General features: G+C 43.3%; 1 protein-coding gene across 1 annotated transcript in view; it reads right to left on the reverse strand.

Moving 5' to 3' along the window:
• Nucleotides 1–14181, reverse strand: part of CFAP57 (cilia and flagella associated protein 57) — a 67104-nt gene that overhangs the window by 37571 nt on the left and 15352 nt on the right. The window contains exons 6-10 of the mRNA XM_043461644.1: nt 12248–12387; nt 11292–11457; nt 10465–10578; nt 3947–4159; nt 2453–2626 (exon numbers count right to left, since the gene is read on the reverse strand). Coding sequence (XP_043317579.1) covers nt 2453–2626; nt 3947–4159; nt 10465–10578; nt 11292–11457; nt 12248–12387 — 807 coding nt within the window. The remainder of the gene's footprint in view (nt 1–2452; nt 2627–3946; nt 4160–10464; nt 10579–11291; nt 11458–12247; nt 12388–14181) is intronic.

Genomic DNA, 14181 nt, shown 5'->3' on the forward strand with positions numbered 1-14181 from the left:
AAAAAAATAAAAAAAAAAAAAAAAGAATCAATAGTTAAAAAAACCCAATAATCCAATTGGGAAGTGGGCAAAAGATACAGAGACATCTCATTGGAGAAGTAATACAGATGGCAAATAAGCACATGAAAAGATATTCAATATTATTAGTCATTAAGGAAATGCAAATGAGGACTATAATGAGATGTCACTATATACCTATTAGAACAGCTAAAATAAAAAAAAATACTGCTAATACTAAATGCTGGTAATGGTGCAGAGAAACTGGATCTTTTGTGTATTGCTGAAAGGAAAAGAAAACTGCTTGGCAGTTTCTTGAAAAACTGAATAAACATACTTGCAATATATGATTCAACAACAGTATTCCTGGGCATTTACCCCAGAGAAATGAACTTATGTCAACATAAAAGCCAGTACGGAATTGTTCATAGCAGTTTTATTTGTAGCAGCCCAAAACCTATGGGGGAAAAATCAAATATCTTACAAGGGGTAGACAGTTAAACAAATCGTGGCATGCCCTTACGATGGAATTCTACTCAGAGAAAACAGAATAAAGTATTGATATATGAAATAACTGACATGGAGACCAAAGGTATGCTGAGTGAGAAAAAGCTCCTCTCAGATGGTCATGTACTGTTTGATTGTGGGTTAGTCGCTTAGTCGTGCCTGACTCTCTGTGACCCCATGGACTGTAGCCTGCCAGGCTCCTCTGTCCATGGAATTCTCCAGGCAAGAGTACTGGAGTGGGTTGCCATTTCCTTCTCCAGGTACTGTATGATTATTTTCCATTTCTATAACTTTGACATCTTGATAATTTCATACATATGCTGTACGGTTATTTACATAAAATTATCAAGATGTCAAAGTTACAGAAATGGAAAATGACTTAGTGGTTGCCGAGGACTAGGCATGGTGGTGGGACTATGAGGGGTCAGGAGGGAGCTCTTTGTGGTGCTGGCATAGTTCTGTGTCTTGTGTGCAGTGGTGGTTACACACATATAGATGTGTGAATGAGAAAATGTGTGCATGAGACGTGTGCATGAGAAAAAATGACTTAGGACCCCACCTTGTCAGCCTTCTGGTTTGACACTGTACATCAGACGCAACTACTGGGGGAAACCGAGTGAAGAGCACACAGGACCTTGATGCTATCTTTTAGATTTCTTGTGAATCTATACTTACTTCAAAATAAAAACTGAAAACTGAAGTATCAACTATGGAAACTCTCTTCTCACAATCACCAAAATGCATCAAGAACTTTAAAAATGGCCACTCTCTTTCCCTCAGGATTCACTCTCTGTCTAGACATTTAGTCTTAGGAAACAATCAGAGATATGCTCATAGGAATCTACAGGCTAGGATATCCATGAGCTCATGGGATAATTTAAACGCCCAGTTGTAAGAGATGAGATAAATAAGTTATGATCCATCATTAATAGGATATTTGAATAGCTGCTAAAATCATGCTTTTGAGGAATATTTAATTGTACAAAAAATGCCTACAATAGCACAAATTTTAAAAAAGCAGCCAACAAAAGAGTACATACAGTATGATCTTAATTTATTTAAAGCATATGCACAAAAATGTAGAAGAAAATGCATCACTATATTAATGATGATATTAGGATTTTTATTCCTAAAATAAACATGTCTTGCTTTTATAATCAGAAAAGTAAACATCCACAAAATTCAGTGGTTCTAAAGCAAAGTGGAGAGATATGTGATAGTAATTTACTTTGGACCCAAGATTCAGGTTCAGTACAGGAATGTTCTGGTTTATAATGAAAAAATCCTTTCCTAATAAGGATGTGTCTGCAGGCAAGTCAATTTAAAGTTTGGGACTTAATGAAAAACCTCAGGGGCTGGTATTGTTCAATTGGAGTTAAGAGAGGGAGGAGGGAGAGAGAACACATTTCCCAGTGCCTGTTCTTCAGGATCCCATTGTAAACATGGATACTGCTTTTTTTTACAAGGGGGGATGGAAGGACAATATACAAATGTGTGCTCATGTTATCGCCCTTGGGGAGGGATGGGGGTTCATCTTCCAGGCTATGTCTCCTTTTAGTCCAGAGCAACTCTGTGGAGAAGGACAGCTGTGAGCCATTAGCAGCTGGGACATGAGGGTGCTGGCCTGTAGAGGACAGCTGAGTGGGGCCCTCCAGCATCTCTCAAATGGCCCATATTATTATGCAAAATAATATGATGAACAACCTTGAACATAAATCTTCAGGGGCACCTCTGACCACTTCCTAGGACAAATTCCTGGGAGTAGTTCAAACAAAGAGTATTAAGAGCCAGTAAGTGTTTACTGAACACTTGGCTGGATTAATAAATAAGGGGAGAGAAAAGATGCTGGGAGGGAGAAGGGATGAAGCAGGTACGCAGAGGGCAGGACCAGATGGATCTCTTGAGAGCTGAATTTGGGACTGAACCCCAGGGAAATGGTCCCCCTCACCTTGGTCACAGGACCTGCGTGGGCCTGGTACTCATTGAATTCTTTCTGCAGAGGGAGCGGGTACTTCATTGCACGGATGGTTCCCACCGAGGTGCCCACAAACATCATGCGCCCGGAGTGGGAGATGACGATGGCCGTGTAGATGACGTCAAATGCTGACATCTCTCGAATTACCTGAAACGCAGCCAGCTCTGTTCAGGGCGAGGGACTGAACTGTGTCCCCAGCGTCCCCATGTCACTCTCCTCCTTGCTTTTAAGAGCAACATTAGGGCAACTTCTGGATTTAAAAATGTGTGTTTTCCATCCCTTTTAGCATCTGGCATAGTGTCTAGCACATAAAACGGCACAAACTAAATATTTCTTGGCTGCTTGACTGGTGAGTAAACAGATCTAGGAGTTAGGAATAACACTAAGGAAACTTTCGTAAGATACCCAGAAGCGTTCTACTGCTTTTACAGGTTGTAACTCATTTAACCCTCACAAAAACCCCTTAAGGTAGTTACTGTCATCCCTATTTTAAAGATGATGAAACACAGTCACAGAGACACAGAGATGCTAGGTAAGTTACCTCAACTCACCCACCTACACTCAGGCTCCCGAGAGTATGCTCTCGACTGCTACTCTATCGTGTATCTCAAACTAATAATGGGATGTGGATCATAAATTTACTCAGCAAATAGTTATTAATGTCCATTGTAGGAACAAAACTACACTCTCAGGGAATTAGTTCATTCCTTCACTCTTTAATTCACTCATCCACCCACCACCTATCCATCCATCCACCCTACTGTCCATCAACCCACCCAGCCACCTAGCCACCAATTATTTACCGAGGGTTTTCTGTGGGCCATGCATTGTGCTACCTAGTAGGGATACCAAGAGATGTGAACCATGGCCCTCCCTTTAAGAAGCTTTGTTCTGGTGCAGCACCGTGGAAACCACCACACTGGGGGCTACCTGGGGGCATACTGGAGAGATACCCTCCTCTTGGTTGGGCCCGTGGAGGAGGACACTGCTCTTTTTCCAGGAAGTGTTCTTGCCAAGCTCTTCTTTCCTCCCTTAACTATTCGGGAGCCAATGTGCATAATTTTAAAATTTCAGACTTTGGGGATTTCCAAACAATTATGGAGGCAAGCTTAGGTGATAGCAGTAACTACAGTTCTGTTTTTAGCCCACGGAAGTAGGTGCAAATCAAGGGTTAGAGCGCAGTTTAGAGATGCTGCTGACCGCCTTCCCTGGAGGGTAAGAGAGAAGTTACAGTCAGCAAGCGAAGGAGGAATGGAAAAGGGCCCTGCAACTTAAATGAGTCAGGTGGGCACTGGGAAGGACATTCCAGAGGTAACAATTACTGAGCTGATCGTCTAGGAACGAGAAGGCAGGTATTCTCCCAAGAAGGGGCCCTGTTCTTGGAGAACCCCTTTCTGCTGTAAACACAGGAAGCTGTCTTCTGCAGATCAAGGCAGCAGCCCAGAGGAGGGACAGGGGCAGACTCACTGAGGAATCTGCAATCTCCTTGAGAGTCTGGTCTGACCCAACAGCAAAGATGATTTTGCCGTCAGGAGAGATGGTGACGCAGTTGTAGCTGCAGGACTTGAGCACGCATTCTGTCTCTCTCTTTCCTGTGGACAGACTCCATTCGTACACAGCACCATCTGTGCCACAAGAAATCAACTTGCTGTCATCTGTATTCCACGCAACTGAACGAATCTACAGGGGAGGAAGACGTGCCCAGTTAGGAGTGCGCATGTACACTCACTCTCTCTCTCTCTCTCTCTCTCTCACACACACACACACACACCCCTCTCAAGAAGAGGAGGACAACCCCTTATGTGATTCACTACGCTGAGGCAGAGTGGCCTTTCCTGGTACATACCTTTCAGTAAACACAAATCATAGCTTCGTAGGAAAGTTAGCATTCTATTTCCTCAGATGTTTGCAAAATACTGAAGATAAAACATTCTCATTTCTGTTTCACTTTATGAATATAAAGACTGAATCATAATAATTCCTATAATGCTGCAATCAATCATTGCTATGTTTTACAAAAGTTTTTTATTTTGAAATAATTATATATATATATAAATATATATATATTCAAAGGGAGTTGCAAAAATTGCATAGAGAGGCTACTTCCAAATGGCAGAGTAAGAACCTCAGCTGGCCTGTCCCTTACATAATAGGTAACTGTTAAAAATCATAAAAACAGTTATTTAGGGACCTCCCTGGTGGTCCTAAGAATCCACGCTTTCACTGCAGGGGGTGCAGGTTTGATCCTTGGCTGGGGAACTAAGATCCTGCACGCCTCGTGGTGTGGCCAAAAAGTTTATAAAAACAGTTATTTAAAGTCTCTGGCAATTGTCTTAAGGGCACATAGGAAATGCAGAAACATTCACTCAAGAAAATCTACTCAATCTCGGGAGGGACTGCGGTACATAGGCGCTGATCCGCTCCTTTACCCTCCTCTTCCTCAAACACTTTATTCCGGTGTACTCTGGGCAGCTGTAGCCAAAAGGTGGGGCTCCCTCTCCCCTCTAGATCTTAGTCATTGGACATGGTTTCATCTTGGGAAACCTGCTAGCATTTCTTATCCCCAGCCAGAAGCTCTATTCCAGGCACGTGTGGCCAAGAGGACCTCATCTCCCTTCCCCAGCCGGTCCCCACCTGCTGGTGGAAGTTCTACTCCAAGTGCGGAAACATGAGAATACTGGTACCCCAGGTGCCCCTGCCCCAGTTAACTCAGTGAGTGGGGGTTCTACACCATGAGGGGACAGCTGAAGCAATGAGGGATCCCACCCCCTTTCCAGCTGCCAGCGCCACGCACAGAGTAGGGAGGTCACTCTTGGGAAAGAAAGTTGCTACCCCTCACCCCTGCTCTGGTGTGGTAGAGCAGAACTTCTTCCCAGGGGGACATTGGTCGTAAGACAATGAGCTCCACAGCTCTGCTGGCGGAGACTGACTCATTTGGAAGAGAGCATGGAGAATTCCATCCTACGGGCATCATCTAAATTGGTGGAAATCTAGGTGGAGGGCAATTAAGAGAAGGCTGGAAACTCCCTGATAGAAGCAAAATGGCAGAGCAGTAACAGAATTATGGCAGGAAGAACAAGGGAAGGAGATGGTCGAGAGAGCCCTTCTGGGATGAGCGACAACCGTGGGGATCAGGAAGGCTGACGTATGTGCTCTGCTGCACGCACTCAGGAGCAATCAGAGCAGGATATGGGGACACTTGAAAGCATCTCCTATGCTGCACAAAACCCCACTGACACAGGGTGGAAGCCTCACCGGCACGAAGGGTTTAAACACAATCTCTGACCAACACTAACTGAATAATAAGCTTCTGACCCAGTGGCATTTCCCAGGAAGTCAGGCTTAGAAATCACATCATGCTATGCCTGGCAGCCTGGAAGGTGGTGTGCATGGCTGAGGCTGCACCCTCTCAGGTACAGTCAGAGAGGGAACCTCGAAACTACTAGTTTCTGGCTAAACATGGAGCAAAAGCATAAACTCCATGAACCGTGACAGGAAAATCATAGTTTTCTGTTTTCTAAACAAAAATCCAACAGTAAAGGGTGAAAATATAACTGGGGAAGGGGCCTTAAGCATAATCTATGACTAATTAAGTGGCTTAGGTCAGCCCAGGGACAAGCCCTAGGTAACCTAGGCTAAAAGATCAAGAAAGAAAAACATCTGGGCAGCAACATCCGAGGCTGCCCACTGCAGGAGAAGAAAAGACTTCTCAGAATTCGTTTACCAAGTCACTGAACAAAACCGCCAAATAAAAACAACATTCTAACCTTTTCCCTTTTCCATATTTGTAACTCCCTTCTCCAACAGAGTGACTGGCTCCCATGATCTCCAATACGTTAACATCTCCAACACGTTTGCTCAATCTCCTAAGTAGCCAACCTCCTGGCCAACTGGATGCCGTTGTGGGTGTTCCCACGACTCCAGTCCTACCAGCCACATCCTCAGTCATGGCTCAGCCCGAGCTCTACCTTTTAAATTACATTTTTTGACTGTCACTATTATGTAAAAATGGACTTAAATAGAATCAATTCATTTCCAACAATATTCCCAGATTCACTAATTTTAATAGTTTATCTGCAAATTCTCTAAATTTTTTACAAACTCAGTTATACTGTCCGTGGTAATAGCTTTATTTCTTCCTTTCCAACCTTCATGCCTCTTATTTTGCTATGGTCTGAATGTTCCTCTCATCAGCCCCACTTCAATTCCTATGTTGAAATCCTGACATTCAAAGGTGATGGTATTAGGAAGTGGTGCCTTTGGGAAGTGATTAGGTCTTGAGTGCTCCCCTCAAGAATGGGATGAGTGCTCTTAGGAAAGACCCCTGAGTGCTAGCTCGCTCCTTCCACCATGTGAGGCTACAGGAAGTCTGAAACCAGGAAGAGGGCCCTCTTCTGATCATGCTGGCCCCTTGATCTTGGACTCCCCATCCTCCACACTGTGAGGAAAAATTTCTGCTCTTCATAAGCCATCCAGTCTGGGCTATTTTGTTATGGCAGCCCCATGGACTTAATGTTGGGCTTCCCTGGTGTCTCAGATGGTAAAGAATCTGCCTGCGACGTGGGAGACCTGGGTTCGACCCCTGGGTTGGGAAGATCCTCTGGAGGAGGGCATGGCAACCCACTCCAGTATTCTTCCCTGGAGAATTCTCATGGGCAGATGAGCCTGGCGGGCTACAGTCAATGAGGTCGCAAAGAGTTGGACATGACTGAGCGGTCGACTAAGCACAACACATGGACTAATGTGTATTTCCATTTCGTGCCTTACTGCACTGGACAGAACTCAGCACGAGGCTAACAGAAGGCATCATGTTTTGTTCTCTGTCTTCCACAACTTCATAATCAACTGTGCTGACTGTTGTAGGCTTTTAAAATAAATGTCTTATACAAGATTTTTTTTTATAATAAAGTACATTCCCCATTATTTTAAGTACTTTTTAAATCTGTTATGTTACTGATACACTGTTAATGCTATTGATTATTAGATTTGGATTTATAGAGATAAGCATTTGCTTTTTCACCCTTACTATATTAATGTGGTATACACTAATGATTTCAAAATCTAAAACAATGTTGTATTCCTAGAATGAATCAACATGGCCATGTTGTATTATCCTTTTAACATACTGCTGCATTGGTTTGATGATAATTTATTTAGGACATCTTTATGTTCACACAAAAGAATGGTTTACCATTTTCCTTTCTTGTGATGTCTTTGATAGGTTTTGGTATCACAACTATGCTGGCCTCCTAGAACAATGCTGCAAGTATTTACTTTTTTAAAAAAATTTTCTAGAAGAGTTTTTTTTCTGCCCAAGATTAGTGTCATGCTTCCCTTAAAATTCGATATACTTCTCCAGTGACAGTTTTGTCAGGTTTTAAATTAAAGATTCAATTTTTCTAGGAATTTGTCAGTTCATCTATTTATTCAAATTTATTTACATAAAGTTGTTCATAATACTCTCTTATAATCTTTTAAAATATCTATCGGACCTGTAGTGATAACCCCTTTTCATTACCCCCTTTTCGTTACTCATGTTGGTTACTTACATCTTCTCTCTCTTTTTTCTCTTAAACAATTTTGCTAAAGGTTTGTCCATTTTGGGCTTTCAAAAAACAAAGTTTGGCTTTGATGATCTTCTATTGTGTAAATGTTCTCTGTTCCATCCTGCTCTTATCCTTATGATGTCCTTCAATTCGTTTTCTTTGAATTAATTTGCTGTTCTACTTCTTATCTTTTTCAATGGATGGTTGTATCACTGATTTTCATCTTTGTCATTTTTCCAATACATGTTTAATGTTAAAAATTTCCACATACGCATGGTTTTAGCTGCATGCTCCATCTGTATTCTTTGTTTGTTTTTGTAGTTTCTTTTAATAGTACACCTGTAAACCTAACATATATCCCTGATTAGAGACAAGTGCTATAAATTCTGGTAAAGTGATGGAACGAATGGCTGCTCCCCGGGTTGGTGAGACAGGGCTTCCTATGGGGATGTGCCTGGTTCTAGAAAGAGCATCACTTTCCCCTGCTGTGCCTTCCTCTACGTCTCGGCAATCACACTGCTGGAGTGGAGGAAGCTCAGTAGCTCTCAATACCCTTGTGTGTAACAGCACTTACACTTACGATCTGTAAGTTGCTGAAGTCAATGGTCACTGACTTCTTTATCTGTCTGGAAACTAGTTCCCTGGCTTCTTTGATACCATTCCTTGATTCCAGGTTCTCTCTGAACCTTCATTTGCAGTCTCTCTCTTTACCAGTTCCTTACATGTTGGTCACCTCTCTCCTGACCAAGATCTCAGATTCGGCACGAGCGCTTAGTGATCTAATCTACGCCTCTGACTTCCACTAACTACCACCTAATTCCCTGAATTGGGATTTTTAGCCCAGACTTCTTTCTGAGTTCTACTCTCACATACCACACTCCTGGACACAGCAAACAACATGTCCAAAATGGAGCTTAATAGCTTCCTTCTCTCTGTCCCTACTATGAAAGCCATGGTTTAGTTCCTAGCTCCTCTCTCACCCTCACTTTCTAGCTGACCTCTTTCACTCCAACTTCCCTCCCCTCTAAACCATTTTCAATACTGTCTGGAAAATTATCTATCTAATCCCATTACTTATTTTCTTAAATCCTTCCAGTTATTTCTCATCACCTACAGACTAATGTCCAGTTCCTTGGCATGGCACACACACTCCATGATGCAACAAACTTCTCCAGCTCCTCTTTGTATCACTTCTCAGATGTGCTCAGTGTTCCAGCCTATAAACCACAAACCACCGTCCTGTTCTATACTCCCATCCCCTCACCTGTGATACGTGCTGCTGCCTAAAATGCCTTTCTTTCCCACTGCTTTTTCTATCTAAATTCATCTGCTGACTTCTTACCCTTTCAGTCTTTGGCGTCTCCCTTTTATTCACGCTCCATATCCACTTTACCTTCAGGTACTACTGGTTTAACTTCCTAAATATCTTTTGAATGCATACATTTCTTCCTATTGGTACCAGCTCCATCCTGCTCCAAAATACTATCATCATGTAGACAACAATCTCCTTACCACTTCTACCCTCATCCCTTTCAATACAATCTTTACTCCGCAGCCAAAGTAATCTTGTAAAGTGCAAATATGGTCATATCATTTCTTGGCCTGAAAGTCTTCAGTGATTTCAAGGAAAAAGGAGGATAAAGTATGTGCTGTGCTTAGTCGCTCAGTGGTGTCTGACTCTTTGTGATCCCACTGATTGTAACCCACCAGGCTCCTTGGTCCATGGGGATTCTCCAGGCAAGAATACTGGAATAGGTTGCCATGCCCTCCTCCAGGGGATCTTCCCAACCCAGGGGTCCTGCATTGCAGGTGATTCTTTACCGACTTAGCCACCAGGGAAGCCCAAGAATACTGGAGGTGCATAGCCTACCCCTTCTCGAGGGGATCTTCCCAACCCAGGAATGGAACTGGGGTCTCCTGCATTGCAGGTGAATTCTTTACGAGCTGAGCTACCAGGGCCTATAAGTTTCCATGAACAAGATTTCAAGAACTCAGGCCCTGCAAACCTCACCAATCTCAGCTCATGCCAAGTTTTATTCCAGATACCTGTGTTTCAGTACCACAGATAGTTCCTCCTCTACCTCTAGCAATCTCCATCTCAGGGTCTTTGGATCCCTATTGGCAATGATTTGACCCATTAGGTCTGTCTGGTTAATTCTGACTCACTCCTTAGGACCATGCCTTTGTGAACATCCCAATCTTCATGATGTCAACTCCTCATCACTTCCTCTTCTAACAACCCGTATTCTTCTTTCATTGAGTTTTCTGCAGTTAGTACTTAAATCTGTATGTGCATTTGTTTTCTTGTCTTTTCCCTCAACTAGACAGGGACCTCCGAGAAGAAAAGAATCACTTCTCTTTTGTTCTCTTATATCCCATTGGCCAGCATGATGTTTGACTCTGTGCCCTTGTTTCCCTGGACACTGCTCACTCACTTACCTTCCCTGTGTGTCCTTTCAGGTTTGAGATATTCTCTAGGCTTGTGGTGGAAAAAATGTGAATCACGTTCCCATTGACTGCAGCAAACAGGTGACCTCCATTGCTAAAGGAACACTGTAGGGAAATACAGGGAGAGAGCAAGAGTGAAAGAAAGAGTGGTTTACCTGGAGGTTGTAGTCGAGAGCTTCTTTTCCCAAAGAGTTCATGCTGACACCATGTGTAGGACTGGGAATTGGGGAAGGTGTAAATAAATAAACTCAGAATTGGCCTATTTGATGTCACTATTCCTATAGCTCATACTGGCCAAGATGCTGATGCCACCATGTGCATGAGTCATGAAGCTGTTTGGATCAGAGAGTGGAATACTCATTTTGCCTGTGGAAGAAGTCTCAGAGTGGGAAAGTGATGCTTTAAAGCTCTGTCTTGTTTCTGTGAGTCATCTTCGGGATGGGGATGGGGGAAATCAGACAGGCTGCTACTGTCTTTCACCGTTGCTCATTTTCCCTGATCCCTCCCAATTGCCAACCCTGTCCTCCCAACTGTGACTCTGAATATGTGATAACTTTCTTTTCAATGCTTAAAAAAAATTACTCCACAGTCACAGAGAGGACAGATTGCAGGTGGGATCTCACACGGTTTGGTTCAAAGATATGCTCTGGTGGGCAAAAAAGAAAAGGGATAGGACCAATATACTCAGTAACTTTGGCGGAAAGATTTTTAAGCCACTAAAATTCTCTAAGACATTCTTTGGTCTACCTCTTCGGCTGTGTTAGCTCGTGATATTTTAACTCTGACTTTCCAAGATACTTACCTCCAGAAGTTCTTACCTCTTTGCACCCTCTGACGGAGTATTCTTTGAAAGAACGTATATCATCAATAAGTAGATTCATAATGCGTAGTTTGTCAGCAAACCCTACCACAATGTAGTGTCCAGATGGGTGAAGGCTGATTGTATAAGCTTCTTCTTGGTATTCCTTAAATAGTTCCAAAGAACTGTGAAAAAGATACATTACTGAATACAAGTCTAGCCCACTAAGTCCCTTGAGCATTCCATTGTATCTGGTATGTATTTTTATACCAGCATTTGGAATACTTTATTGCTTGTAATTATTGGTGCCTCTTTTTCTAGATCTTGGTTACTTGAGGACAGTGTTCATCAATGAGTATGGCATGTGGAGGGACTGATCAAGGGGTGTTTAGGGATGTTGAAGACACAACTCCATCCAGATCTCCAACTCAGAAGTATTGCACAATTCTTTCCCTAGCAGCCCCAGCAGCTATATGTAAAAGCAAAGAAGTTATATTCTGGGGCCAAGCTAGGCTGGAGATTCTCAGGGAAGCTGGGCCCGGAGGATAAAATCATTGGAAGGTGAGGGTTGTTGGGGCAGTGATTAGCATTGAAAGGAGGAAACAGTGATCTGGAGAGCTCCATGAAACAAAGAACTGATCCAGTGAGGGTGGTGGGTGGGGTGGGGAAGGCGAGAGGACAGGAAAGGTCTAAGGACACAGGAGGGTAAGGAGGTGAGATATTGGTTTATGTCCCCAGGGCCAAGCATAGTATATGGCACACAGTAAACACTTAATAAAGTACAAAGTGATTTTCTAGCTCATGCAAGAGTGAAAAGAGAAAAAGGAAGTCTGACGGACTTGATTTTTTTATAGAAGGTTTCCAGCTGAAAGCTTCTAAGTAATTAAAATGGAAAACTCTCTAAAATAATTTGCATGGGAAAATTTAACAGCCGAAATCCTGCATACCCCAGTAGCAAAGCCTTTCATTTCTTACTTTGATTCATAATTCCAGATGCGGACGGACCGATCTACAGAGCAGGTGGCAATGAGGGGTTTGCGGATGCAAGTATCTAGACCAGTGATGGATGCCGAGTGTAACGGGTACATCAGATACTCAAAGTGGGCAGGCTCCCCCTGGAGAAATCACACAGAATCAGACTGAGCAGAGGAAGCAAGAGACTGGCCAGGCACTGCAGCTCTCATTACTGCTTATGGATGTTAATTGGCCCAGATGCACAGAAATCAGGCTGTGGGCAAGTTGCTTTAACATAATGCATATTTCCCCATGCTATTATTATTTTAAAACATTTTAATGGCAATAAAATATTTTATCCTATAAATATACCAGGATTTAATTTATCCATTCTTCTACTGTGGGAACATTTAGGTGGTCTCCAAGTTTTTGCTATCAAGGGGTAACATGGACTAAATATTCTTGCAAGTAAGTCTGTGTACCTCTCTGATTAATTCTTTAGACATTGTAGAGTAAGTTCCTGACAGTAAGTTTTTGAGTCTCAAGGCATCTATTTCAAAGGACCTCCAGCTTGAATAAACATATTGCAGTTGTATGACAGTTACCAGCAAAACAACCAGCTAAAGAATTGTTGCCCCCACCCTTGAGGATCCCTTTTGTAGAAAGCCCTGGATACTTAATTAACTGACTTCTTGAATGATCCCACTCTTCCTGTACCCTAATTCCCACACTCATAACTAAATGACCATTAAAAAAATAGTGAACTCTCAAAACTCTGACACCCCATCCCCAAACCCTGATAAAGGCAGAGCCCCTGTCTGCCTCTCTCTTTACCCATGGCCTCACTGCATATGGCCCTTGGGCATGCTATGTACCCTCCAAGACCTGTGAGTAAGAAATTTTGTTCCTCAAAGTTCCCTGATGGATTTTGCTCAAGAGCATCCTTCAACTGTAATAAGAACCAAAAGGGCCTGTCTGGCCCCAGCACTGGCCCTGGTGGGGCAAGTGTGTGTCAGGCTTGCTGGGAGAGATGCAGCTGAGGGTGAGTGCCTCCAGCTTTCCTAGCTGATGGCTTCACTACCAATAGGTTGGGCCCCACACAACACATACATTTCTAGAAATGGAATACGGGCAAAATGGTCTGAATGGTGTTAAGGATCTTAATGAGTACTCCCAAATTTCTCTGCAGAGAGACTGTATGACTCCATCAGCTGCAGCTAGGAGAACTGGGTGAATGATTTTAAGTTAAAATGTATCCTATTGCACGGGTCTGCATGTTCCATAGATTTCAGGTGTTTGTCATCAGAAGCATTATACCTGGGACTTCTGCATGAGGAGTGATAATTGGGAAACTCAATGAGGTGTATACACTGCTCACAAGCCAAGACAAAGGCTGAGCTGGCAATTCCCTCAAATTCAGACCCTTCCCCACTTAGAAACTACCTGCATCTAGTCTACCCCCCTCTGCTATATCAGAAAGAGGTGCTGGGCTGTCAGAAAGAGGGGGTGGAGAGTGAAAGTGAAAGTCACTCAGTTGCGTCCAACTCTCTGTCATCCCCATGGACTGTAGCCTGACAGGCTCCTCTGTCCATGGGATTTCCCAGGCAAGAATACTGGAGTGGGTAGCCATTTCCTTCTCCAGGGGAATCTTCTCGACCCAGGGATCAAACCTAGGTCTCCCACATAGCAGGCAGATTCTTTACTGTCTGAGCCAACAGGGGGTAGGCACAGATTATTCCCATTCTCTGCCTGCTTCCCCTACTTTCTCTAATATTTTCAACCTCCCTGTCTCTACTGGCACATTGCTAGTAGCTTTCTTCCCCCTTGAAGGATGAGCAAGAACTAACAAGAACTAACGTGGGGGAGAGGAGAGGATGAGAGCCCCAGGCAGAGGCAGGAGTGCTGATGCCTTTCGGCAGAGGGAACATGCAGACTCCTAGTGATCAAAGGGCCCG

The sequence above is a fragment of the Cervus canadensis genome, chromosome 2 (genome assembly GCF_019320065.1).
Source record: "Cervus canadensis isolate Bull #8, Minnesota chromosome 2, ASM1932006v1, whole genome shotgun sequence".
Lineage (NCBI taxonomy): Eukaryota > Metazoa > Chordata > Mammalia > Artiodactyla > Cervidae > Cervus > Cervus canadensis.